We start from the raw sequence: 27,667 nt of genomic DNA on the forward strand, positions 1-27,667 counted from the left end.
ACTGTTAAGACAGGAATTTAACAGACCAGATGATTTGTTGTTAATTTCTGAACAGAGTTGTGAAGAATAGGTTGGAAGGTAAAACGGTTGAGATGGTAGGATGGGAACTGCAATTCAAGTAAACAACACAATTATATAGTATACATAAGTATTTCATTACAGGACTTTTCCATGGATTCTACCACTCTGTTTACGTAATCTGTTTATATCTTCAGAGATTGGTGCCCAATTGTATTAGTTCTATCTAGTTCTTTATATTTTGATCTTTAGGTTTGAGACCTGGAAGAACACTTAAATAGAAGACTTGGCTTCAGTGTCAGAGCTAGTGTGTGACAGGTAGAAATGATGAGGATTAGGGCTGGAGAGATGGCTCAGTGGTTAAGAGCACTATCTTCTCTTCCAGAAGTCTTGAGTTCAATTCCCAGCAACTACATGGTGGCTCACAACCACCTTACTAAGATCTGGTGCCCTCTCCTATCCTGTAGGCATACATGCAGAGAGAGAGCACTCATACATCAAAAATAAATAAAAATCTTAAAAAATGTTAAAAAAAGAAAAATGATGATTTTGTGTGTTTAGGAAATACTTTATAATATCTCATACAAGAAAACATTATTTCAAAGCATTGTCTTCCAATCGTGTGATAGTTGAAGAATCAACATTTGCCTAAGTCTAATGGCCCTCTACATATTGTCAATATGCCAGAAAGGATTCATATAGAAAAGAATTTTAATTGGATCTCTAGGACTTTATATAGGCCATTTATTCATAATCTCTGAACTTCAGTGTTCTTTGCCTACCTCTTTTCAGCGTTATCTATTGGAAAAAATTTATTTCTTGATAGATTTCAAATTGTTTATGTTTTGCTAAGTATTGTGGATTAACTACCTATTAATGATAATATGGATTAGAACAATCTTTTTTAATCTTTGACTCTCTTGTCACTAGAGTTTTGTTTTCTTTTCAAAAGAAAACTTGGAGCTGGAGAGATTGCTCAGCATTTAAAAGCATTTATTGGTCTTACAAAGGACCTGGGCTTGGTAGCAGCACCCACATGGTACCTTATAACCATCTAGAACTCCAATCCTAGGTATTCTGACACTCTCTTCTGGCCTTCATAGTCACTAAGCACCCATACTTACTGCCTATATATATCTATTAGCAAAATACTCATACATAACACGGTGTAACAATCATACACTGAGAACAGAAAGGAACGTGTACCCGCCATGAATGTAGCATGGCAGTGAGGACAGTTCGTGTTTATGGAAAATGAGGACAGTTAGAAAATAGAAAATCAGCCAGATATGCTCGCATATGCCTGAGTTCAAGGCCAGCCTGGTCTATAGAGTAAGTTCCAGGATGGTTAATGATACACAGAGAAACCCTGTCACCACCACCACCACCACAACAACAAAGAAAAAAGAAAATATAAAATCAGTAATCACTTTGTAATTGTTCAGTCACTTTACTTAGTAATTATGCAATGCAATAGTTATTGTTAGTCTTTTGTTTGTTCCTCAGGAAAAAGCTGTACCAGTTCACCTGTAATAGATGAAATACAACCTGGAGATGAGACAACTGATGCTGTAACTTCCCCATCAATGCCCAAGAAGGTCTGTGACTTCATATCATTTCCTAGTGGCCATATAACAGGCAAGGAGTCACATCTACTTAAGATTCTACGGCCTGAGTCTCCCAAGATGTCTTCTTCCCTGGCAGAAAGTAATAAAGTATTGACAGAGGAAGAAGACAATGATGATGAGAGCCGTGGAAGTAACCTGGAACCTGCGAAAATCCCAGAAGCTCCTAGTGAAGAGAGAAATGGGCTTAAAGTTTCTAAGGTACATGTCAGTATGTATTTCTACTGCCTATATTAGGTTGTGGCCTGTATGCAAATAATGATGCTTTGTCAATATAGCTTATTACCTCATGTAATCTGGCTTTAGGGCAAAAATAAAGTGTTTACATTTGTGAATTTTAATCATATTTCATGAGTGGAATATGATATTGAAGGGGAATACTATCTTGACTCAGATTTTGATTCATTAATACAAAAAACTTTTGTCCATTTGTTGAAGTTTGATTTTCTTTCACTTTTATATTTTAACAAAGCAATATCTTTATTTGGAGATTATGCAAGCTTCACTGCACATAGTACACAGAGAGATCACTTTTACTCATTAGCTACTTTTCAGAAATATTAATACTTGATAAATTTTATTTTGAAATATTAATCATATTGCCATTTAGACAGTCATGATACAGAGTGTTCCTATCACCAGCACTGGTACCCAGGCTGAGATGAATTGCCGCTTGGGCATTGTTGTCTTGACAATAGAAACTGCTATGAAATCAATTTTATGTAGTATTGGTTTCAACATCATGGCTCACATCATCAATGTTTTGTTTGACTCTTCTTAATCATATTATTAGAACTGTATTTCTGATCATGTTTATTCCCGTAAACATACCTTTTGCCTCTCAGGAAAGTTAAGCTTCCCATGCTGGTTTTATGGCTACAGCCTCTTCTCCGCATTTCTCCGTTGTTCTCATTCAGTGTTAAATTTATTTCCTTATATAATGAACAGTCTCTAGATCAGGAATAGGTCGGGTGAGCTAATGCTGTGCTACTATTTTGAACCATACGAGTCTGCAAGGAGCTTCTCTCATTTGAGATGGCAGCTGAGCTATTTGCTGACCGGACCAACCTCTTGGTTGTTCCCAGTTTACTAAACCTACTATGCATCTTTACAAAGTCTTTAGTAACAAAGCACATTAGAAAAAGTAATTTCAAGCAGTCTATTTCTTAGTAGTCTTAAATATATCAAATGTAATTCAGTAATTTGATCAAGAGATTTCATCATTTTCTATATCATTGTGTGTTCTATAGAAATATAAAATAAATATGATCTCAAGCATATTAAAAGTAAAAAGATAAAGTATCTCATAGGGGCTTAAAGATATCTTTCACAATTTAATGGTTTCAAAATAACAGGAATATTTCACTTAGAAATAATATTTTCTACTGAACCCATTTCTCAATGGAAGGTAAAATACTTTTTTCTTCTTGGCTGGTTTTTCTTCCTGGAGAGGACAAAAGCTGGATCACTTCCTAAGTATTCACATATGAAAGATAGAACTTTGCAGTTCTTAGTCATTTTATTAGTATATAATGATGGACTTAGGCTAATTTTAAAGGACCTTTGAAACTTTGGTAATTGTTAGTAAGCCTTCCATGAAACACAGTATTTTTGGAAGGAGAATTAATTGACCTCTTGGGAAAATGCTATCCCTCTTCCTTTACCTCCCCTTTCTCTCCCTCTCTGCCTCTCTCACTTTCTCCTTCTCTCCCCCCTCCCCCAGCCTCCCTCCCTCTGTCTCTCTGATAGTACTGTGGATGAAAACCCAGGGCCTTGTGCATGCTAGGTAAGTGTTCTACCACTGAGCTGCTTCCCAGCTTGTAAGTCCAGATTTTTTAAAGTGCTAATTTGTTAAAGAGGAAATAAGTACATTTTTTTTTATAAACAGCATTATCATTTTGAAGTCTAATCCCCCCACTCCCCCGAAACACATCTTACTGAGTCTAGAGAAATGGCTCAGTGAATATTGTGTCTGCTATGTAAGCATGATGAATAGTTAGATATGGCTGCACTAGTCTGGATCACTGTTCTGGGAGGCAGAAGCAGGAGGATCCCTGGAGCTGCTGGCCAGCCACCATAGTGGAGAGTTCACTGAGACCCTGTCTCAAAGTGTAAAGTAGTGAGCTGGTAGAGTGCCTACATTTTACATCTACCTGTTCTTGCATACACACAGGCATATACCAAGCACATGGAAAAAACTAAATAGAACCAGACATTATTCATGAATATTTCTACCTCTTTTTTGTTCTTTAATCAGATAATAGAAGACCAGCCAAAAACTACTAAGAGTTGGCGCCATCCACTTGGTAAGCCTCCAGCCCGATCCCCAATGACTGTTGTGAAGCAGCAGGTAGCCAGTGATGAAGGTGAGCGCATGCTATTGTTGATAGTCTTTTGTAATAGAGGGCTTGTGCAATTAACTGTAACAAAATTTTTTGTTTCTCAGAATATTTTACTCTGTGACGTTCTTATCTTTGAGGCACTATAAATAATAATTTATAGGTAAAAGCAATTGAAGTTTAGAAATAATGTCTTGCTTCATAGACTTTAATATTACTAGTACAAACATTGTTTTATGTTATAAATAAGCTATTCCTGACATAGCTTGAAAAATTTCTAGAAGAATCACGTCAAACCATGGTATATATGCATTGCTTGTATTTCCCCCCAAGACAGGATTTTTTCATGTAGCCCTGCTTTTCTTGGGACTCTCACTATAGACCAGGGTGGTCTCGAACCCAGAGATCTGCCTGCCTCTGACTCCCAGGTGCTGAGGTTAAAGGCTAAAGGTGTAGCACCACCACCTGGCATTATCCTTACTTTTAACCTGAATTATTTAAAGTCATGTAAGCATCCTCCAGTAAGAAACCAGTGTGTGTGTGTGTGTGTGTGTGTGTGTGTGTGTGTGTGTATTAAATCCCTGTTATGCTTGATAGATTGCTTTGATGTTACTTGTTGTAAAAACTCTTCTTTTAAAGTCACATATTCCAATGTAACATTTGCTTTTCTTGTTTAACTTGTTCCCCTTTCTCTCTGTCTATGTGATGTTTAGGTTATACATTTACTAACATTTCTACATGATCTATTCTTGAGTTTTTTGCTTTTTGTTTTTAAAGAATCTTTCTTTGAGATAATCTCCTTTTCTGATAGATATTAACTGTAGTCACCTGTCTTTGAGGATGTAGTTAAGGGAACAACATTATAGGGGTTCTTGTTTAGAATAAATAACACTCACTAGTGCATCAGCACAATTTTTTCCATTTATTGTCTTTCTTAAAATTTATTTTTATTTTATGTGCATTGGTGGTTTGGTTTCATGTATGTCTCTGAAGGTGCCTGATTCTCTGGAGGTAAAGACAATTGTGAGCTGCCATGTGACTGCTGGAAATTGGATTTAGGGCCTCTAGAATAGCAGCCAGTGTTCTTAAATTCTGAGCCATCTCTCCAGCCCCCATTTTATATGTGACAAATGCTTATATAGGAGAAAAGAACATGGTGCTAGTACTTCTCTATAACATAGAGAAGGATTTTAGTTGAATAATAGAAATAAAGAGACATACTAGCATGCAGATATAAGTGAGTATATACCATTTAAGTCTTTCTGCTTCTGGGTTAACTCACTCATTATGATCATTTCTAGCTCAATCCATTTATCCACAAATTTTGGGAATTCCTTGTTTTTAATAGGTGAGTAGTATTCCATACTGTATATGTACCACAGTTTCTTTATCCATTCTTCTACTGAGGGACACTTAGGCTGTTTCCATGTTCTGGCTATTATGAATAAGGCTGCTATGAACATGGTTGAGCAAATTTTCTTATTGTGTGCTGGATTATCTTCCGGGTATATTCCAAGGAGTGGAATAGCTGGGTCTTGAGGAAGCCCTATTGCCAGTTTTCTAAGATAGCACCAGATAGATTTCCAAAGTGGCTGTACTAGTTTGCATTCCCACCAGCAATGAAGGAGTGTTCCTCTCTCTCCACATCCTCGCCAGCATGTGGTGTCACTTGAGTTTTTGATCTTAGCCATTCTGATGGGGGTAAGATGGAATCTCAGAGTTGTTTTGATTTGCATTTCCCTGATGACTAAGGAGGTTGAGCATTTCTTTAAGTGTTTCTCAGCCATTTGATACTCCTCTGTTGAGAATTCTCTGTTTAGTTCCAAGCCCCATTTCTCAACTGGGACATGTCCCATGAAAGCCTTCACTTACCAGGAAACTGGGACAGAGGGGAGGACATCCTATTGGAACTCTAAATGAGAGAAGCATGGGAGAATAGCAAAGTAGAAGGATCCAGAGGGTCCTAGAAACCTACAAGTAGAACATTATGATTGGCAGATTTGGGCCCAGGGTTCCTGCTCAAACTAAGGCACCAGCCAAGGACAATACAGGCGGTAAACTTTAAACCCCTACCCAAATCTAGCCAATGGTCAGAACAGTCTCCACACTTGAGTGGAGAGTGGGATATGACTTTCTCACGTACTCTGGCGCCTCACATTTGACCATGTCCACTGGAGGGGGAGACCTGGTGGCACTCAGAGGAAGGACAGCAGGTTACCAAGAAGAGACTTGATACCCTATGAGCATATACAGGGGGAGGTAATCCCCCTCAGGAACAGTCAGAGGGGAGGGGAATAAGGGGAAAAGGGGAGGGAGGGAAGAATGGGAGGACACAAGGGATGGGATAACCATTGAAATGTAACAAGAATAAATTAATAATAAAAAATTAAAAAAAAAAGAAACATACTAGCTATTGTTTCTGTGTATATCAGGTTGAGTTCTAATTTTTCTGTTTCCTTTATGCAAGTTAGAGCATTGCAGTCTAGACAGGCCTGAGACATGGTCCTCCTGTTTCAGCCTGCCTATTGCTAGCATGACAGACATCATCGGTACTGCGTCAATTCTTTCTTTACCGCATTTTAGTTCATGTAGCATGAGCTATTGTCCTAGTACTGTTATTATAACTAATAAGACAAATTTTAAAAAATTAATATGTAACATATAATACTTGTTATTGCTTTGCAGTCCCTGCAGGAAAGGGGCTAGACATACTTCTAAGGAAAGCTCTTTATTTGTTTTTCTTCCTAGAAGCTTTTTTTTATGTCAGGCATTGAGAATTTGCCCAGAATACCCCCTTGATTTCAGTGTATAGAGCTTGCAAAAATATGTAAGTGTTAACAAAGTTCTGTCAAATGTTTAAGTTTGAATATTTTTCTGAAACATACTAAGGACTTCTGGCATCTTCTGAGAATTGAGTTTTAAAAGTGGATATTTTTCCTCATGGCTAAAGATTATAACAAATCTAAAGTGACAATGAAAAAAAATACTGGGTAGTCTCAAATAAATTATTTATATCATTGGTAATTCTTCTTCCTTTGACTCTTAAGGTCGTTTGCGCCATTGCAAGTGAAGGAACATTATCCTTATCTAAAAGAATTGAAAAAAAAAATTTAATTCTCATTCAAAACACACAGTTTCTAATGTAGCTGGTTTTCGGGATTTTCTGTCCTAACAGTTCCTTTAGCAGTATTCATATTAGAATATACATATATTAGAATTTCTGAGAAATTACCTCTTTAAATATCAATTAGTGTACTCTGGGGGTAAATGACTTTTTCTTTTTTTTAAATTGAGTCTAGAATCTGATCCTCCCATAGAAAACTATAGAAGTAAAAAGGACCAAGTAAGGGTTGGATTTTCTGTCCAGGTGGGACAGACACGGTGACATTTGCTTAGTCATTCTGCGTCTGGCTCTCCTAGCTGTCTGGGCCTCCCTGCTTGGGAACCTATGTTTCCAAAGTAGGGAATCCTGTAGCACCTGTCACCTCAGGTTAGTAAAGTTAAGGACTGAATACCTCTAAGACTAAACGTCCTCTGAACTAGTATTTCTTGTTTCTGCTGTTAAGATGATAGAAGTGAAGGGATAATGATAGCCGGGTTTTCTAGAAACTGATGCGAGACAGAAGGAGTCAGAGTAGATTCCCAGCCACCTGGGCAAGAGAGGACTGCTTGGGCTGTTCAGGAATTTACTGGGGTTAGATGGGAAAGGAAGCAGTTGGATCCTTAAGACATGCAAAACAAGAGTTTTGAGCAATCCACACTTACTAATATACGTCGGAAAAACAGAAGGAAAACAAAACAAAACAAAACAAAACAAAATGGTGGGCTCCAGAAGGACAAAAGAGTTTGCTGGCCTGTCCCTTAACACTTGAGTAAGGATAGAGCCAGTAGGATAGAAGAATTCATCTATGAGGGCCCAGCTTTAAGAGTGAGGTTAAATTTTACTTCTTAACTACATATAGCAGATTTAGAAGGAATGTGCACTCGGTTTCTTAACAGAAACAGTGGAAAATTTTAATTTTAATTTCTTGCTGTCGATAGACTCTGTTCTTACTTTTTTTTTTTGAGTTTGTTGATATTTTATAATTTAGGCAAGTCCTTTCTTTTTTTTTTTTTTTTTTTTTGGTTTGTCTTTCCTCTTATATAAAATGTATTACTTCGCCATGAGAGATCAACCCTGGTTCTTAACCTGTGATCATTTTATCAGTTTGAAGCATTTCAGATGCCCATAGGTGGTGTCATACTGTTTTCTCCCCATCAGCATGCTGAGGAAATTCCCTAATCTTTTAGAGACCTTGACTTTGATCAAACCAGGACTTATGTCTTTGACAAAGAAAATTATTTTAGTACTAGATGGTATAAAGCAGAATTAGAAGTTTTATTAAAATATATTTAATAATAATTTTTATTCTTTGAAAATTTCATACATACATACAATGTGCCTTGATTAGTTCTATAAGCTAGATTTGGCCACCTGTAGTCCATAAGCCTATTATAAGAGCCAACTCAGTAGTAACAAGCAAAAACAAAAAACAAACAAACAACCCCCCCCCCCCCCGAGATTTATAACTACATTGGGAAATGTGGCTGAGTGATCATCTCTGCCAAGACCATCTTCATAGCTTTGGTGTGAAATTAAAGCTTAAGTAGAGCCATATTTATGCACATACATGTAATCAACATCAAGGTATAGCTCATCCCACCATCCACCTATCACTGTCTCTCCTGCATGGTGGTCTGTCTGATAGCTTATAAATCTGCTTTTGAGGAAAAGCTTTCCCTCTGGTCTTTGTCTTTGTTGAGGAAGTCCCAGTTCCTGTGTGTTACCCCCAACCCCCCCCCCCCCCAATCTGCTAGCCACAGTGAGGGACATATGTGTCTCTTTAGATATCTTCATCCCTATAGACTGGCTACAATAACAGATGCTAAGGTTAATTTTCCTAAGACACAATTGTCATTGTACTGGCTTCAATTTATACCTTTTCATCTATACTTTTGTATATTTCTAGAATAATTAATACAGATAAAAAGATACAGATACCTATCTAGATACTGTGTTTACCCAGGTGTGCAGGTGATCCTCTTTATAAGGTTGAATATTGGTAAGAGTCACATTAAAACACTGATTGTATCTTCACAGCCCTAGCAAGCTAAGGTTTTTTTTTTTTTTTAACCCAGTTAAAGAAAGATAAAATGATTAAAAGCAGAGAGGGGGGGATTTAGTTAATGTGGACACATGGAAGTGAAACAAAAAGATCCAGTGACATGTCCTTACTACAGGTCCATCTTCCCAGTTAAGAGTTAAAGAGCTGTATATAGCTCAGCAATCCCATCATCATTGTCCCTGCCTGAATCTCTTATAAGGTCATCTGTCACGTTTGCCAAGCTCTGAGAAATTTCTACTAAAAGACAAGCCTCCCTTCTGGCTGACAGCAGGATTCAGTATTTTCCTTCTCTGGGCATGAGATTCCAAGAGGAATTCTAAAGTCTTGCTCTCTGTTGTTTCAGTATGCTGCTATTAAGCATAGGGAAGGAGGAACACCAAGTGTCTCTTTAGAATATCTTCATTCCTGGTATCCCTCAATTTCATGGTCTTTCTCTGTGTATGTCTTTCTCAGGGGAGGGCAAAAACAAAACCCTCAAAAATGAAAATCAAAGCAAAAAGTGCACACAAGAACACCTGCACATATTTAAAGATACAGTTTATTTTGTATTGGCCAACTTCTCCCGATCATGGGGATTGCCCTCGTGAATGATTGATATACCCTATGTCACTCCACTGGGGGGAAATGTATTTTCTCTTTGTTTAAATATCTGTTGCAAATAGCTTTTTGGATAGGGGTGGGACTTGGTGTTCACTTCTCTCTTTCAACCTGTTTGAAAGTACAGGTCCTAATCATACTGCCACACTCTATGAATTTATATGTACACCAGTCCTTTTGCGTCTGGAAGGCACTGTTTTCTTAAGAGTCATCCACATTAGATTCATTTGAACCTAATGATGTGTCCTATTTTTATGATTCCTTGACTGGAAAAAAAATGTTTAAAATGTAAATTTTTCAGAGCCTGTTTTGGGGAGGAAATCTTATCAAGTTCTATATATTCATTCAGTATAACATTTCACGGTTTTATGTAAACAAGTGGCATTTTGTGCTTCATATAAATTTTATGATTAAAGATACGATTTTTAGCAGATTTTTAAGAAGCTGAGAGTACCTAATTTTATAAGGCAGTATGTATTTCCTGGGCTTTGCTACACACACATACCTTTCATTTAGGCATACCAAAAATACTTTTAATGCTCACTAAAAACAAAACAAAAACAAAAAAACCTGAAAACAAATAGTTTTATTTCTCAGTTATGTTGGGAACTTCTAGGGGCAGGCTGCGTTGTATCTAAGTTGTCACTTTTTTTTCTTTTTTTGTCTCATTACATTTTCTTTATTCATTTTGAGTATGTGAGAGTGTGTTTAAACAAAGTGTCTGTGTGTTCAGAAGACAATTTGTGAGCATCTGTTCTCCTTCCATTATGTGGATCCATGGGTGAACTCAGGTTATCATGTTTGGAGATAGCATGTCTCCTAGCTGAGCCACCTTAACTGGCTCATGCTATTTCTATCTTCGGACTGTATTCCCCACTCTAGACATGCAATTTCTGTTATAAACACCTCTGATGTTAGTGCTTTTATTTTGGTCTGATAGGACCTCTGCCTACAAAAAATAAGCTACTAGGCTGCTAGCTTCAGAGAGAAAACAAGTAAGCAAACAAACTGGCTTATATAAGTTGCTATGACTTTTGTTTTTATATGACCATTCAGGTGAAAATTACATATGGGCTGCCATGATCATGTGAGTGGCTTATTACCTAGCAAATTATCTCTGTACCTTATAAATACTACTGTGATTACTAAGTGAATAGACAGAATTTAAAAGCAGTTAGGATATAAGAGAGTAGGACTAAATTATAGTCGTAGGAAATTGGGAAACAAAGTTAACATGGAGTGACCTGGCTGTGTTATCATGGGAAACAGGTGTGTTCACTGAAAGCATTTGTTCAGTGCATATTTACTTCCCTGCCTCATTCCTAGGGCATGGATGAGAGGTAGTGGGACCATCGAAGAGCTATGGAAGTGCTTAAACCAGGTCCTCTTTTAAGTATGCCATTCTCTTTATCTTTGTTGCCTTCTGGGGAAAAGAAGAGAGAGAAATGAATTAAAGTAGATTATGCTCAAGAGGATTCACTGCATTGTAGGCACTAAGCTATTTGATTTTTCATTATTTATATTAGTACCACAATGTCTTTTCTCAGATAGCCACCACCATCCTGGTGGCCCAGGTAACCATAACCATTTTCAGTTGCCCAAATGTTGTGCAGACATCTTCAGTGTGCATAGTTCTAATTATGTGAATACTTGAGTCTCTAGTGGGGACCAGGTTTGCATGTATTCCCAGACTTGACTTGGATCATGGTGGCTTCTTGCAAGTCTTCCAGTTTAAAGATAGGCCCTCGTAGGCAATCCAGTTTAAAGCATGGTTTCTTCCAGAAAGCTACTAGCCAATTCTTGCTTCTTTGTCCTATGTCAAGCCCTGGTAGAGAGGGTAGGAGAGAAGGTCCAGACATACCCACAGCATCGGTCAGAGGAAGCCATAAGCCATAAAAGAAAGTCAAGAGAAATAATGATATAGTTTGCCTAGTCTAACCTGTTCCCATAGCCTGTCATCCAGCTTTTTTTGGGGAGCTTTGACACTATTTTGAAGTGTTCAGAAAAGTGAAAGGAGAAGGTAAACGATGGAATGAATAGCATAGATTTTACCTTCTGGGTGTCTTACCAGCTGTTGATGCCATTGATCAGAGTCCACAGTATAATCACATGTTGTATCTGTAGAAAAATTAAAACAGGAACAAGTGAACAATGATTGAAATAGTTAAGAAAAGAAAGGTGTTCTAGAAAAAATGGCATTGGTTAGCTAACTGGAAGAAAACAAGTTTCCAAAGCTACAGGCCTTCAGTGTCATGAGTCTTTCATGTATGTATGTATGTATGTATGTATGTATGTATGTATAATTTATACAGTATTCTGCCTGCATGATGTATGCCCGCTCTCCAGAAGAAGGCACCAGATCTCATTATGGATGGTTGTGAGCCATGATGTGGGTGCTGGCAATTGAACTCAGGACCTTTGGAAGAACAGACGGTACTCTTAACCTTTGAGCCATCTCTCCAGCCCTCATGAGTCTTTCCTTAGAGGTTATTTACATAGCCCCTTTGCTTGCACTGGGATATTGTGAGGCTTTTCTCACACATGATCTGGTTTTTACTTGCATGTAGAGTTATTGGGGATGGGTTACGACTCTTTCTGCAGCTAAGTTCTTTTATATTTCAATATTTATGCCTTTTTCTCCACTTCTGTTTTTCTGTGATGAGTTCTTTGTTTTCTACATTATGAGTATTCTGTAAATACTATGCATTCTTGAATCCAAAAATCAGTTTAATGATTAGTTTACTGATCTATGAACCATATACTATGTTAGGTGAAGAAGACAAAATATTAATGAGAGTCATTAGCTTAGTTATACTTAGAAATGTTAACCATATGGGTGGTTTCACAGTGGAAGATGAAAAGAAGTGGTGAAACTTAAGGAGGTGGGGGTTGGTTTAATTTTTCCCAGCAGAAAGGAGATAGCTGACCAAAAGAAACTGTTTTATGGTTACATGATCTAATCTCATCTTTTCTTGCAAGGCTGGAGACGATGATGAGAAACCATGTTTATTCTATTTCGTTCAGGATATAGTTGGTAAAATAGGCTTAGTGTCTGGTATTGATATCACAGACATTTAGGGGTGGGATATTCACTGCTCCCAGGATGATATTTCTTTCTGAGTCTTCTGCTTCTGTGTTTTCTTCTTTTTTCCCCTAAGAGTTGCCTGAGATTCTAAACAATGATGAAGAAGTTGAAGAAACAGAGTGTTGGGCAAAGCCTCTTATCCACCTTTGGCAGACAAAGTCTCCTAATTTTATGGCTGAACAGGAGTATAATGCAGCTGTGGCAAAAATGGAGCCACACTGTGCAATCTGCACTCTTCTCATGCCGTACTACAAGGTAATCAGGAGTGTGGCTATCAATGTATCCTTCCACTGCTGTACGTTCTTAGGGACTTTGGGGTATTTTTTGTTTGTTTTTAGTGTTTGTTTATACTGGTACTTTTTAGATCCTGTATATAAACTCAAATCTTTTACTAAAAGGCATCAATCTTCTTAATTATACCTGGAAACAAAACATTTCATAGAGAAAACATATACCTAGTATTTTTTTAAAATTGAAAGTAGGATTCATTTTTAAAAAAGATTTATTTATCATGTATACATACGTATATGTATGTATTTACAGTGCTCTGCCTCTGTGTACACCTTCCAGCCAGACGAGGGCATCAGATCACATTATAGATTGTGAGCCACCGTGTGGTTACTGGGGAATTGAACTCAGGACTTCTGGAAGAGCAGTCAGTGCTCTTAACCTCTGAGCCATCTCTCCAGCCCTCCAAAGTAGTACTCTTAAGTGATATAAGTATCAGTGCCCAGCCTTGATTTTGTCTTTTTTACCTTTCCGTGTGAAACATGGAAAAGACATATCCAGGATTCATTACATCCTGTGTATCCATTCCCTACCATCAGCTAACTACACTTCGTGGTTCCATCATTATTCCATTCATGTCATTCTGACAGTGTCTCAGCTCAGGGATGAGTGTATCCTTCAGAGCATACAAAAGAAACAGATTTTTAATGCTCTATAAAATTGCACTGCGAGCTTTAAGGTACAATATATTGGAACATTGTTTTTAAATTGTGTTTTTCCTGATATAGCAAATACATTATTTAAGATCATGGATTTCTTAAATAATTAAAAAAATTTTTTTTCATGTAGTTACAGACACTTGTGAGCTGCCATGTGAGTGGTGGGAATTGAATCCAGGTTCTCTGGAAGAGCAGCCATTCCCTTAACCACTGAGCCAACTCCTCAGCCCTTGCTCATGATTTTTTTTTTTTTCAAGTGTCATGTAATAGTAATTAATTGAGATATTTTGGAACTTGAGAGTGGGTGAAATTACACATTTTCAATTTTCTAATAGGTGGTTTACTCACTTTTTGCTTACTTCCTTTAGTCATTAAATATTTGTTTTTATTGATTTTTATTTAAGTGATCTTATCCACCTGTGTATTTTCCAATAATAAAAACATGCCTTTGGAAATTGATTAAGTTATAGGGAGTAATAAAGGTAGTTTATTAGTTGTAATTTCCTCATGACAGTGAGGTCTTGGAACATCATTCTTACTTGATCTCCTATGCCAGTATTTTTCTGGAAGGCATATATCTTTTATTGGTGCTACCCATCGAAAACCTGGGCATTGGTATGTAATTTTTTGAGGTATAGCCACATAATATCTTTTAGTAAGTCAAATCAGATAGTAGTCTAGTACACATGGTCATTGACATATGTAAGCAAAAGTAGCTGTGCATTTCTGAAGTATTTTGGAAGACCAGAGTTTAAAGAGCTCCTTGAAATTTTGTTTGAACCCGTAGAGCTTTCTTATTTTTACTGCTTTGTCTCTGAATGGGAGTCTGTATGAGAACATTAGTAAAATGCTACCAGTTGAATTCAGGAAGACAACAAGATGAAGTTATAATTTGTTGGCTATAACAGGTGTTGGTGGATTAATGAATAAAAGATGAGCTCTTTCTGTTTTCTACTTTGTGGATATGTTATCTTTTTCAGCCTGATAGCAGCAAAGAAGAAAATGATTCTAGATGGGAGGCAACAATAAGTGAAGTAGTTACCGCTGGAAGGAAGACTAAACCCATTATTCCAGAGATGTGTTTTATTTATAGTGAAGAAAATATAGAATATTCCCCTCCAAATGCCTTCCTTGAAGAGGATGGAACAAGTCTTCTGATTTCCTGTGCCAAGTGCTTCGTGCGGGTTCATGCAAGTAAATAAATCTAGGATTTTCAAGTCTCTAGATTTTCAGTGTTTTTCATAGGCCTTACAAATCACCTTAGTGTGTAACCTGTCACTTCAGTTGTTGGCGTTATTATTCATTGTGCCAAGGTCTTGTAGCCTAAGCTGCTCAGAAGCTTGATTTGTAAGCCAGTCAGCCAGCCATGTCCTTAAAATCTTTGGTTCTTGTGTTTCCACTTCTGAAGTGCTAGGGTTGTAGATGTGTGCTGCCATGCCTGGATATATGGATAATGAGATTGAGCGCAGGACTTTGTGCATAGTAGGCACAGAGTCAGCCTGTACAGCTCCAGCTCTGTCCTTGTTTGTTGATATTCTTAATGGTTCATTTAAGATTATGAGTAGAATATCACCCCTTTCCCTCCTGTTTATGAAGCACTAGTAATGAGATGGTCTGGGTATTTTATTTATTAGGAATCCAGGTGACATATCATCATGGGGTTCTTGTTTGAATTTTATATTCTAATGATACTAAATTGTGAAAATTTAATTGTTAAACAGGTAGATAAGTATTAAATATATTTGTAAAAAATGACTTGCCGCATAAGTTACCTAGAATATATAAGAGAATCTATTAATTGCAACTCTTATTCTAAAGTGTTTCAATATTTCTGATTTTTCTCAATTATATTTATCTGTGCATTGTTTTTCTTTTATTGGTAGGGGCCAAACAAGGGCCTCATACATGCTAAGTGTGTGTTGTGCCACAGAACCACATCTCAAGCCCCGAGTCATATATTCTTTCTTTTTCTTTCTTTTTTCTCTTTCTTTCTTTTCTTCTTTCTTTCTTTTTAGAGACATTTTATTTTTTATAATTTTTTTACATGTAAGAATATTTTGCCTGTATGTATATATGTGTTCCACATGAGTAGCTGGTGCCTGGGAAAGTCAGGAAACCTTTTTGTCCTCTGGATCTGTATTTTCAGCTGGTTGTGGACTACAATCTGGGTGTATGATACCAAGATTGTGGTAATTTGCATATTATAATAGCAACAAATAAATGAATAAGCAAATAACACTCACATTTGAGATACTGAAACAAAATATGGTGTGTTCAAGGTCTGCCTAGCCTACAGAGAAGATTCCTTAGAGAATGCGAATGTAGGAATCAAACCTGGATCCTCTGCCAGAGAAATGTTCTTAACTACTAAACCATTTCTTCATCCCCCTCCATCACATATTTTATTACCATATTTCTGTATAGTTTCTCTCAGAGGTTCAATGGTTGATAACACAGTTAATGTCTAAATTTAGCACAAATCTTATATTGCATTTAAATTAGCCCCTATGTACAAATTACTTAGATGTAGTATACATTCTCAATTTATTTGTACATTTTCTGTTTGAAATGTAGTAATAACTTTTTATGCTGATAATAGCTTGGAAGCCATAACACACACACACACACACACACACACGTGCATGCACGTACTCGCCAGCGCATGCACACATTTGTCTGTACATAAATGATCTTAGTATGTATAGTCAAGAGACAAAGTACCACACAACAATAAATATGTATTCAGTCTTGTTTTCTAAAGTCATCATCTATATAATCTAACCGCACTAGTCCCATCAACATGATTGAATTTAGTATTTGTTTGACTTGGTTACCTGTGGTATGAGTTTCTTTGGTTAACTGCATTTCTATTATTTTCTGTTACTAACTCTATTATCACATTTTGGTGTTAAAATTACTCATTTATTTCTACCAAACTCTTCTATTTCAGGAATTACGAATAATGTGCCTCTTTCCTGATTCCTCATTTGCTTTCTCTCCCATTTCCTCTCTTTCATTTTATCCTTTCATATTCTCTAAGGAATTTTCTCTGTAGGCTAGGTAGACCTTGAACACACCTTACTCTGTCTCAGTATGTCAAATAGGAGTATTATACAAATATAAGTGTTATACAAATATATCTCTCTACAAAGTGGTCCCTCAAACATGGAATTGGTCCTAGAAACCTACAAGAAGACCATTATGATAGGCAGATTTGGGCCCAGGGGTCCTCCTCAAACTATGGCACCAGCCAAGGACAATACAGGCCGTAAACTTCATACCCCTACCCAGATCTAGCCAATGGACAGGACATTCTCCACAGTTGAGTGGAGAGCGGGTTCTGACTTTCACACGTACCCCGGTGCCTCATATTTGACCATGTCCCCTGGAGGGGGAGACCTGGTGGCACTCAGAGGAAGGATAGCAGGCTACCAAGAAGAGACTTGATACCCTATGAGCATATACAGGGGGAGGAAGTTCCCCTCAGTCACAGTCATAGGGGTGGGGAGTAGGGAAAATGGGAGGGAGGGAAGAATGGGAGGATACAAGGGATGGGATAACCATTGAGATGTAACAAGAATAAATTAATAAAAAAAAAGAAAAGAAAACAAACTTTAATTCCTAGTTACGGGCTATGCAGCCTTTGCCCCAATTACTGAAATTTATGCCAAACTTTATTAACATTGCTCCAAACTGTTTAAGAATTTGTAGCTTATATTAAAATGTTTATACATGACTGACAGTATTAGCATGAGACTTTGCTAAAAAAGTAAAATAAATGTACTTTTACCTATGCAAGGAAAATCTCTATGATAATATGTATTCTCTCAACCAAGGTACACCTCTTGACCTAGTTCGTAGGAAGTTATGGAAAATGTATCCAAAGCTTCATTCAACCTGGAATTTATGTAGAGAAAACCCATCTCAAAGATTTAAAAAAAAAAATAGGCTTTTTAGATGACTCAGCTAGTCAAAGCACTGAGTCTCATTATCACACCTATGATAGAATGAAAGTATTGACCCTAGCACCATGATCTCTGACCTCCACACACATGCTGTGTCCACATCCGTGAATCCACACTCATGCACATCGTACATACAGATAATACTAATAAAGTAAACATTAATAAAAATTTCAACTAGTCAAAAAAGACAGGTTTTCATGTTTTGGGAATTGGTAGCATAATAATTAAATGACAACATTAATCCCAGCACTTGAGAGGCAGAGGCAGGAGGTCTAGCCTGGGCTAGACAGAGATAGCTTGTCTGAAAAAACAAGAACAAAACCCAAAACAAAGCCCAGTGTTTATTTGACCCAGGCTCATTTACATTTTTTAAAAAGATTTATTTATTTATTATTATGTGTACTATGTTCTGCCTGCATGTACACCTGCAGGTCAGAAGAGGGTATCTGATCACATTATAGATGGTTGTGAGCCACCATGTGTGGTTGCTGGGAATTGAACTTAGGACCTCTGGAGGAGCAGTTCGTGCCCTTAACCTCTCAGCCTGCTCACTTACATTTTTATTATGTTAGGCATCGGGCTTTATGTATTTTGTTGTTGTTGACATATGTATTTTTTCCCACATTGGACATTTTACCTAATTCTTTTTTGGTGCTAGACAGGCCAACAGTGAGCTGTAACCTCAACCCTCTTTGTGCTTTTCATTTTGGAACAATCTCAGTCACACAGACTAGCTTTTAGCTCTTTACATAGGTCATGCACCATGCCTCTGCTTCCTAGTAGCTGGGATCATAGATCTGTTCTTTCAGGGTTGCTGATATTTTAAAGATTCAAGAGACTTAATGTATACATCCATGCTTTTATTTTGTAGGTTGTTATGGTGTCCCTTCTCATGAGGCCTGTGATGGATGGCTGTGTGCTCGGTGCAAAAGAAATGCATGGACTGCAGTAAGTAGATCTTAGCATTATGTTATTCCTCTTCTCTTTGTATCCACTGTTGACATGGCTAAATCTAATGGAAGAATCCAGTTGTGTGCATGTCCGTATGTACTGCTAGCTACCTCTCTCCAAATCATTCTACATAATGGCCTTGTGACCACTGTAGAAAATTTAGGTGAATTTCTATGTGGCATTCTGCTTCATATCCTTTGGGCACCAGACTCCATCAAGTGTACATTTACTGGGTTGTCTTTATTTTATTTTCCTACACAGTTTGAAATCCTTACAAATAAATTTTCTAATAAATACTTGATGGATCATTGAAGAAGCCACACTGTTTACAATTTTCTAATGAACGAGAGGCCTTCCCCTTATTTATTTTCTCTTTCATTCACCCCTTTCTTAACAAAGAGATTAGAGTGCCTGCTCTGTGGAAGTCATCACAGTGAACTTTAGATAGAATGTTTTAACAAATAATGATTCTCCATTTAAGAGCCACAAATTTCTCTTGGTCAGAGTTATTGTTTTCTAAAAATGCTCTTGAAAGTTTATTTTCAGTCTATCTTTGATTTTCATTCCCTTAATCTACCATGCTGTATACATTTTCCATTTAACCTTGCTCTGTGCAGGATTGTAATCCTGTGTCCTTCATTGATGATCTAACAGCAGATATTGATTGCTCTTAGGATCAGCAATTGCTCTATTCTTTAACAGTGCTAATGATGAATTGCTAATGATAAACTTTCTATAATCAAAATTAAAATCCCAAAAGGCTGCTATCAATGATATGAACAATAAGAACATAATTACAACTGCGTAATTAGGTTTTAACAGTGGTGGCTAAACTGAAGGCAACTCAGAGAAATCTTTCAGGATGATGTTATTTACTTTGGCTAGTACCAGTAAGTGGGAGGATCTCCCAAGATAATATCTCCCATTTATGAAGCTTCTACATTTGTAGGTCTAGAAAGTATTTTTTTGTGATATAATCAACGAGGTGAGCAAAATCCAAGTAAATGTACATTATCTAAAATAATCAGAAATCCCTGCTTTTTTGCATAAAAACAAATACACCCAGTTTTTATTAGTACACTTGGCTCTTGCCATCCAGTCTCTACTTTGTTTTTTGACCCAATGTAAAGTTTTTCAAGTCAGTTTCATAGCTGATAGTCCCTTACTTACCCCAAAGACAAAGAAATGAATTTATGAATCCAGTTCACCAAGATATTGAGAGTTCTGTGTTCATCTGCAATTATTTATGGATAGGCTCCTGTCTGTCTCAGGTACTGTTGGTCTTTGCATGAAAGAGCCAGGACCAAGAGAAGGCTCATTAATGCTAGTTATGATCCATTATGCTGTTTTATGTGGAATCACTTCAAAATTGATTTCAAACATCTCTCCATTAATCTTTACACCATTCTTCAAGCCAGGTGAATTGGTTTTGCACTGTAAAGCTTCTGGTAACTCATTATCTTGTAATGATTTTCAAACTTAGTCAGTTTCTCCTCATGTGATTGAAATGACCTGAATTCACACTGAATGCCTGTTGTTTTGTAGTTTATTCATTTGAACGAGCTTTTTCTAAAAGCATTTATTCTTATTTTCCAGAGTTGCTATCCAAATATTATATAAAAATACTGACAGAATTTATACTCTTGAGTTAATATAGGCCTGGAATTTCAAATATTGACTTATACTAAACACTTAGGGTTTCTTTGAATTTTGTGCCTCAAATGTTTGTATTATTAAACTATCATTTATATTGACTTCTTGAAGAATTGTTCTCCTATAGTCAGCTCTAGATTCGAGAGCACTGGTCAAACTCCTTTGATAAGAGACTCTGAAAGAGTTCATCGGAATATGATAGGTCCACTGAGGTGAGATAGTATTTCATTGCTTGCCTATGTATCACAAGGCTTCATTCTTAATTATCTCCTACAACTACTTAAAAAAAACCTCATGTTTATTTTGCCTGCATATATGTCTGGTGATGGTGTTGGGTCCCTTGGGATTGAGTTACAGACAATTGTGAGCCACGATGTGGATGCTGGTAATTGAACTCTGATCCTTTGGAAAAGAAGCCAGTGCTCTCAACCACTGAACCATCTCTCCAGTCTCCTCCTACGATTACTTTTAATATCTGTTGTATAAATAAGATTTGTTTATTAGGAACACAGAATATTACTATAGCATATTTAGCTTAGTTTATATAATCATATAGTAAATATAATTTTTAATTTTCTTTTATGCTAAGTAAGTTTTGGAAACTTTGTGTTCACATTGTGTGACAGTTTTATGTAGTAGTCTTATTTTTACTTTTACCATTAAATGTCCAGAACACAGCATTTCATAGCCTTCTTCTCCATTATCGTGATCGTACATTCTTTTTAAAATTAATTTATTCAGATTACAACTCAATTGTGATCCCATCATTTATATTCTCCTCTGTCCCTCCCACTTTCACCCTATTTCTCTCCCCTAGGTCTATGACCGAGGAGGACCTTCTCCCCCACTATATCGTCATAGACTATCAAGTCTCATCTTGGTAGCCTGCTTATTCTTTCATTGAGTGCCATCAGGTCTCCCCACCAAGCAGAGGTGGTCAAACTTGGGACACCAGAGTTCATGTCAGAGTCAGTCCCTGCTCTCCACATAACTGGAGAATGTCCTGTCCATTGGCTAGATCAGAGTAGGGGTTCGATGTTTACAACTTGTATTATCCTTGGTTAGTGCAGTAGTTTGAGCAGACACACCTGGGCCCTGTTCCACCCGTCTTGATGTTCTTCTTGTAGGTTTCTAGGACTCTCTGGGTCCTTCTATTCCCCATCTCATATATTTCTCTTACGTAGAGTCCCAGTAGGATCCCAATCTCCTGGTAAGTGAAGACTTACATAGGACATGCCTTTTGCGCTAGTGTCCAATTATAAGTGAGTATATACCACGTGAGTCTTTCTGCTTCTGGGTTAACTCACTCAGTATGATCATTTCTAGTTCCATCCATTTGGCCACAAATTTCGGGATTTCCTTGTTTTTAATAGCTGAGTAGTATTCCATAGTGTAAATGTGCCACAGTTTCTTTATCCATTCTTCAACTGAGGGACATTTAGGCTATTTCCAGGTTCTGGCTATTATGAATAAGGCTGCTATGAACATGGTTGAGCATATGTCCTTGTTGTGTGGAGGAGCATCTTCCGGGTATATTCCAAGGAATGGGATAGCTGGGTCTTAAGGAAAGCTTATTCCCAGTTTTCTGAGAAATTGCCAGATAGATTTCCAACGTGGTTGTACAAGTTTGCATTTCCACCAGCAATGAAGGAGTGTTCCTCTCCACATCCTCGCCAGCCTGTGCTGTCACTTGAGTTTTGATCTTAGCTATTCTGATGGATGTAAGATGGAATCTCAGAGTTGTTTTGATTTGCATTTCTCTGATGACTTAAGATGTTGAGCATTTCTTTAAATGTTTCTCAGCCATTTGATATTCCTCTGTTGAGAATTCTGTTTAGTTCTGAGCCCAGAACAGCTAAAACAATCCTATACAATAAAGGATCCTCAGGAGGAATCTCCATACCAGATCTCAAGCTGTACTATAGAGTAAATGTAATTAAAACAGCATGGTCCTGGCACAGCAATAGGCTGGTTAATCAATGGATTAGAATTAAAGACCCAGAAATGAATCCACACACATATAGTCAGTTGATTTTTGACAAAGAAGCCAAATCTATTCAATGGAAAAAGGATAGCATCTTTAACAAATGGTGCTGGTCTAATTGGATGTTCAAATGTAGAAAAACGCAACTAGACCCATATTTGTCACCATGCACAAAACTCAAGTCCAAGTGGATTAAAGACCTCAACATAAAATCAGAGACACTAAAACTTTTAGAAGAAAAAGTGGAGAAGCGCCTGGAACACATTGGCACAGGAGACAACTTCCTGAACAGAACACCAACGGCCCAGGCCTTAAGGTTAACAATTAATAAATGGGACTTCATGAGGCTGATTAGCTTCTGCAAAGCAACAGCCTACAGATTGGGAAGAGATCTTCACCAACCTTACATCTGACAAAGGTCTAATATCCAAAATATATAAAGAACTCAAGAAATTAAACACCACCAAACCAAATAACCCAATTGAGAAATGGTGATCTTATATTCTTTTCACACTCTCCTTTCCAATAATTACTGAGCTATGTGAGAGTTGATACAGATAACTTTTTAGAGGTGAGCATGCGACATCATTTCTTCTCTGCTCTTTGACAGCTATGAGTCGTTGCATTGACTGTTACTCAATACAAAGAGAAGCTTCTCTGACCAAGGTTGAACAGCATCAGTCAGTGGATATGACCGTAAATATTTAGGAAGCAGTTTGATAACATGTCCATTTAGGAAAGCAGCAGTAGTAGATTTCAGTAGAAAGATTATAGATTATCCTCCCCCATCCCCAGCAATTAACATTTGGCCAGGCTTACAGTAGCAGAGATAAATTTCTTCTGGAGGAAGAGGTCTCAACTCCAGTTAGAAAACAAGTGGTCACCCCCAGGAGTTACTCCACTATTGCATTGACTGGCATATTTTATCTGATAACTCAGTATTGTCAGATTCAGCATTCAAGGTTGAATAACTCAGGTAGCAACTCTCTCTGCCAGTGGTGTTCATAGCATCTTCTGGTATTATAAAAATTAGTCAGTACGAGGACGTTTCCCAATCACTTTCAGCTCAATATCTTTACGTACTATAACCAAACTGTGTTGTGATTTCAACAGTAGGGTCTTATAATCTACCTGTGGCGGCCAACTGAGAATAATGGCCATAGCCTGTGTACTTTTGGATGTCTCTGGGGCTTCTCAGATGATTACCTCTTTGTGTTGTACCAATACCTGATACTGAGATTTTCATTTCATAACCCATGCCTTTTGTTGGTAAATGCATTGTCTACTCAGCTTTCCTCCATTCAAACTCCTCTCTAGAAAAACAATAAACAAACAAATACCCCACACATTCCTGAAAAAGAGAGCCCATGACCAAGGCTACTTATAAAATGAATCATTTAGTCATTTAATTGGAACTTTGCTTACAGTTTCAGAGGATGAGTCTATAACCATGCTCAGAAGCAGATAGGCATTGCAATTGCACCATAGTTGAGAGTTCACATCTGATCTACAAGTTGCACACAGAGAGAACAAGATAGCCTGGCTTGGGCTTTAGAAACCTTAAAGCCTTTCCCAAGTGGCACATCTCCTGCAAGGCCACATCTCTTCCAACAAGGCCACACATCCTCATCGTTCCCAAATAGTTCCAGTAATGGGGGACCAAATATTTTAAAATGAGCCTATGGGCATCATTCCCATTTAGACCACCTCTACTTACAAAGTAGTGGGTTTCTATAGGCTTTTTGTATATCCTTACTTTTATTTAACACATCTCCACTCCTCTTTCATATCCTGCAGTACACATCCTTGTTTCAAACCTTTATGCCTCCTCTAATTTCATATCATGATTTCTATTCTCCTTTTTTCTTTTTGTAATTATCTTTCCCCCTCTCTACTCTCATGCACACTTTCTAGCTTCTTAACCTCAATAGACATTCTATATTGAAACAGAAATCTAAAAATTTAGAGTTACAATGTACTCAAGAAAGAAAACATACATTTCTTGTTCTGGATAAGGGTTACCTCATTTAGTATAATAGTTTCAAGGCCAACCACTTTCCTGAAATTTTCATCATTTCGCTTTATAACTGAATAAAATTCTATTGTATACTTGTTGATTTTTACCATCTATTCATCAGTTGATTTATATATTGACATCATATTTGCTGGCTATTAATGAAGTAAAGCAGAACACAGCATAGTACTGTAAGTATCTTTGTGGAAAGCCTATGGATTTCTTTTGGTATTACCATGACTGAGTAGCAACTTCTACACTTGCTTTAGTAGTGGCTACACCACTCAGTTTATATTCCTAACACTGGAAGATAAGGTTTCCTCTATCCTTACATCCTCACCAATATTTTGTGTCAATTGTTCTCTTTATAGCCATTCTGACTGAGGTAAGATGGAATCTCAAAAAGATTTTTTTTCCACTTTGCAAATTTCATACTGCAGTATTTGAGCAAATCAGTATTCCTTTTCCTTTCTTCTTTGATCCCTTCCCTAACTACCCCTACTTCCTTCCCCATACTTCATGTGCTTCTCCTCCTCCCAATTTATCACTTTTATTGTTTTAACTGTACATATTTATGAAACTTGATGTGATAATTTAAACCTTTGGTACAATGTATAATGATGAAATCAGGATAGTTACTTATTTCTTAACATATTTCATTTTCTCTGGTGTTCCTTATGGAACCTAAAGGTAGATAGCAATTGTTTTTTCACTAAGTTGTACTCAGAGCCCCTACCTTTATGTCTTTTTATTTCAATTTTTAAACATTTTTAATTAAAAAATAATTACATCTTCCTTTCTTCTGTTTTTTTTTTTTTTTTTTTTTTTCTCTCCAGCTTCTCCCAAGTACCCTCCCTTCAAGTCCTCCCATGCTCCCCAATTCTCAAATTGATAGCCTGTTTTTCTTTGATATATAAATGCATGCTTTGGAGTATTCTGTTTGTGTGTCTATGGTTTCAGGACTTACCACCTTATGTGTGATAAACAGGGCTACATTTCTAGACAAGGCTAGTTCTCACTCTCACAACAGTCATTAATTGCTTATACTTCTTTGTAAGCCATAGATGAAGGAAACATGATTTAGATTTGTCAGTTGGGGCTGAGCTTCCCTTGATCCTTTGATATTTGTATTGTGTCCATTTGTGGTTTTCTGGATATATTTCATTGCTATAAACAGAAACTTATTTTGATGAGAGGTGGGAGCTACACATATCTGTGGGTATAAATATGAGATTTAGAATGTAGTAAGGAATTATGCTGCTGTAGGAAAATGGTGGCAGTTGTTTCCCCCCCCCCCCCTACATTTTAGGACTTCACAAGCCCTGAGAAGTTTCTTAGATTTCTATTTCCCAGCATGATTTCCTTCCCATTGAATGGACCTTAAGTCTAATTAGACTTCAAATGTCGGTTGCCACCCACATTTCTTTTTTTCTTTTTGAGGCCGAATCTCATGTAGTTCTCGGTGGTTCAGAAATAACTGTGTAGACAAGGCTGACCTCAAACTTAGAGATATGCCTCTACTTCCTTTGTGCTAGAATCAAATATTTGTGAACTACCATGCCAGGCCTCTTTTTAAATTTAAACCCAACTTTCTGAGTCTAATTAGTGCTGTTCATTAGTGAGGAACCATGTACTGCAGGCCTGCATCCCTTAAGAAAACTGGCTTTCTTTCACCACTAGCCATTATTTGCAGTAGCTTCTGATTTGGGGGTAGAACTTCATGAGCCCTCCACTGCTACAAGACAGTTTTTCTGTGTGGCTTGATCTTGTATAGCTACTGTTTATACAGTCATAGCCTCTGTGAATTTGTGTGTGCTATAGTGTCCAGTGATTACTGTGTCTCTGCCTATTACAGTCTTTCTACTCCTCCACGACTCCTGAACCCTTCTGCTCCTCTATAATTCCTGAAACTTTGTGTGTACACATATTTCTTTTAGTACTTTAACATGAAGGAATACTGGATTTTATGAAAAGCTATTTCTGTTTCTATTAAGATTTCTGTCCTTGAATTTATTTATGATATTTATAGCATTAATTGCTCCATCTATATCGGATCATTCCTCTATCTCCGTATTAAACCTATCTTGATCATGGTGAATATCTTTATGAAGTGCTCTTGAATTTTGTTTGCAAGTATTTTATTGAGAATTTTTACATCTGCTTAGTAGGATAAATGGTCTCTTAATTTTCCTTTCCCTCCCTCCCTCCTTCCTTCCTTTCTTATCTTTTCTTTTTTTCTTTCCTTTTTTGTGTGTGTATTTACTTTGAGTATCAGGGTAATAATACCATTCTTTCCTTTGTAGTTCGTAGAATAGTTTGAGAAACATTGATATTAGTTTTTCTTTAGAGCTTGTAAAATTCCCTTATGAATACCTTCATTTTTATCAATTTGAAGCTTTTTAATTATAATTTTAATCTCACTGTTTTAAAAGATCTGTTTAAATTATTTATCTGATCTTAATTTTTATATTTTCTATATAGTTAGAATTTACCTTTTTTTAGATTTTCATATTAAGTGGAATGTATTTTTAGATTGTATTTATTTATTTATTTATTTATTTATTTATTTATTTATTTATTATGTATACAGTGTATTTGCCTGTATGTATGCCTGCACACCAGAAGAGGGCACCAGATTTCATTATAGATGTTTATGGTTGTGAGTCACCATGTGGTTGCTGGGAAGTGAACTCGGGATCTTTGGAAGAGCAGCCAGTGCTCTTAACCTCTGAGCTATCTCTGCAGCCCTATGAAATATATTTTACCCCAATAATTTTGTGAATTTTGTTGATGTCTATTGTAGTAGTTCCTTTTTCATCTCCAATTCTATTAATTTGTATTTGTCTTCTCCTTGTTAGTTTAGCTTAGGATTTGTCAGTCTCGTTTTTTTTTTCCCCCAAATCATCCCTTTGTTCATTGATCGTTTGCTTTGCTTATTTTGTTTGTTTATATTTCATCAATTTCTGCAGTGATCATAATTTTTGCTTTTGTGCCTGCTAAATTGTGGCTCTTCTTTGCCTAAGTCCTAATGGTATACCAGTATGTATTTCGGATCTCTCTGGCTTCTTTCTTTCTTTCTTTTCTTTTTTCAAGTTATAATTACATTATTTCTTTCTGCCCTTTCCTCCCAGACAACCTGCCCTTGTATTCTTCCTTATTCTTTTTCAAATTCATGGCCTCTTTTTTCATTAATTGTTATATGCATATGTATATCATCTTTAGTATATATAACCTGCCCTGTATAATGTTACTTGCATGTATGTTTTCAGGGATTAATGTAGACATTTAGAACTTCTTTTTTATATCTCATAGGATTAGATAAGT

General features: G+C 36.9%; 1 protein-coding gene across 1 annotated transcript in view; it reads left to right on the forward strand.

Annotated features, from left to right (window-relative positions):
- The window catches only part of Kdm4c (lysine demethylase 4C), a 184,658-nt gene that overhangs the window by 99,696 nt on the left and 57,295 nt on the right, over positions 1-27,667 (forward strand). Inside the window, exons 11-15 of the mRNA XM_051163382.1 lie at positions 1,525-1,844; positions 3,901-4,009; positions 12,903-13,084; positions 14,757-14,970; positions 18,613-18,689. Coding sequence (XP_051019339.1) covers positions 1,525-1,844; positions 3,901-4,009; positions 12,903-13,084; positions 14,757-14,970; positions 18,613-18,689 — 902 coding nt within the window. The remainder of the gene's footprint in view (positions 1-1,524; positions 1,845-3,900; positions 4,010-12,902; positions 13,085-14,756; positions 14,971-18,612; positions 18,690-27,667) is intronic.

Source organism: Acomys russatus, chromosome 2 (genome assembly GCF_903995435.1).
Source record: "Acomys russatus chromosome 2, mAcoRus1.1, whole genome shotgun sequence".
Lineage (NCBI taxonomy): Eukaryota > Metazoa > Chordata > Mammalia > Rodentia > Muridae > Acomys > Acomys russatus.